The 1,631-nt window shown below is 55.2% G+C and overlaps 1 protein-coding gene across 1 annotated transcript in view; it reads right to left on the bottom strand.

Moving 5' to 3' along the window:
- Positions 1-1,595, bottom strand: part of CREBBP (CREB binding protein) — a 164,566-nt gene extending 162,971 nt beyond the window's left edge. The window contains 1 exon segment of the mRNA XM_006903586.1: positions 1,511-1,595. Coding sequence (XP_006903648.1) covers positions 1,511-1,595 — 85 coding nt within the window.
- Between the last annotated feature and the right edge of the window lie 36 nt (positions 1,596-1,631).

The raw sequence follows: 1,631 nt of genomic DNA, 5'->3' as shown, positions 1-1,631 counted from the left end.
ATCCTTGTTTCTTTTTCTACCCTCTTTAGTCTCGTGTCTTATTCCTCTTATTATTTAAAAAAAAAAAAAAGAAAGAACAGAAAAAGAGCCAGCAGCCACTTCATTCAACAACTGCAGAGCTGCAGAGCTGCACAGCTATTAAAAGGTTCTGAGGACAAGCTTCCAAGCCTAACTTTCCTGGTCCATTCTGTATTTCCAGTGATGAAGACTTTTCACTCCAAAAGGCAGTTCAAAGTAGCAAGTCGGGTCTTTTCTGCAGCCAAACAGCATTAAAGTATGGTTGCCTACAAATATTTCATTTTAGATAAACTGAGCTTACAAAATTAATGTTCAACTAACACTCATCAATTTAAAAAACGAAGTATTTCTAATAACTTTGATACGTTATTGAAACCACACTATTCCTTCCCCACTTTTGAACAAACGTTAAAAAAAACTTACTTAAAACTAATTTAAAAAAAGACAAACCCCAACAAACCAAAACAACCACAAACCCATAAAAAATTGCTTTTATTTCTACCCTAAATCCAGGCCACATTTCATAGCCTGATCCCAAGAACTGCTTGAATGCAGAAGCCACCAGACTCAAGCTTTGTTTCCACGGCAGAGCTAGATTTTCGGGGATGCAAGCGGGCAGGCACAGAGGTAATCCTCCAAAGCTGAACAGCTGAACGTCCCGCGGCAGCGATAGCATTCAACTGGGACCCACTCATCACACACTGGCTTCCAGCTCCTGCTGCTCCTGCGCGGCCGCGGTGGCACCCAAGAAGTTTTTAGCGCAGGAGTGAATGCTCTGGAGGAGGAAATGCTGCCTGCGGTCCCCATTGCCGCCCCGTCCAGCCAAGAAACACCCACAACCACCAGGCGAAGCCGGACACGACTTTTCTTGGGATTCCCTAAGAAAGTTCACGGACGCTGCTGACTAAGAGGGAAGCCGAGCGAGCGCCCCTCTCTGCTAACACTCGTCTGCGGAGCGTCATTCCTGCATTCCTTCACACAATGGTTCTGCGCATCTCCGCCGTGGACGCCTGCCCGGAGCAAAGCGAGCGGCTGTTCTCGAAGTTCTCCGCGCGAAACCGAGCGGCGCGTAAACTTTGTGACACCTCGCCAAGGGAGTCTGGGGTTCGGCGAGCGGGGCGAGGCGGCCACAAGAAGAAAAGGGGGGGAGGGTCTTGGAAATAAGTGCGGACGCTTTCGCAAGGGTCGGCATCCAGCGAACTTCTCGAGGCAGCTCGCTCGGTGGCCGCGAGCGGGCCAGGGCCGAGCGGCGGACGTGAGTCTCGGCCCGCCCCAGCGCGCGGGCACCGGCCGGGGTCCTACTCCGCGAGGGTGCTTCTCCCGGGAAGGCCCGTACGCGGCGAGGCCGGGGGCGATGGCCAGCTCCGGGCGCCCGGGTCTGACAGGGCGCGCCGAGTGACAGCGCTCCGCAAACTTGCGCCCCGGGCCGCGCGCCCCCGGCCGGCCGCCGCGCCCCAGGCCCCGGTGGGTGACAGGCTGCGGTCCCACTCACCTGTGCTGTCATTCGCCGAGAAGCCGGGCGAGCTGAGTTTGGCTCGTTTCGGGTTGGGCGGTCCGTCCAGCAAGTTCTCGGCCATTTTCGCCCGCTCCCGGGCCGGAGGGCGGCGGAGGCG

This window comes from Elephantulus edwardii, unplaced genomic scaffold (genome assembly GCF_000299155.1).
Source record: "Elephantulus edwardii isolate Elephantulus edwardi_28Jun2011 unplaced genomic scaffold, EleEdw1.0 scaffold00209, whole genome shotgun sequence".
NCBI lineage: Eukaryota > Metazoa > Chordata > Mammalia > Macroscelidea > Macroscelididae > Elephantulus > Elephantulus edwardii.
Note: the sequence above shows the minus strand (reverse complement) of the source record. Positions and strands in the feature narration are given on the sequence as shown.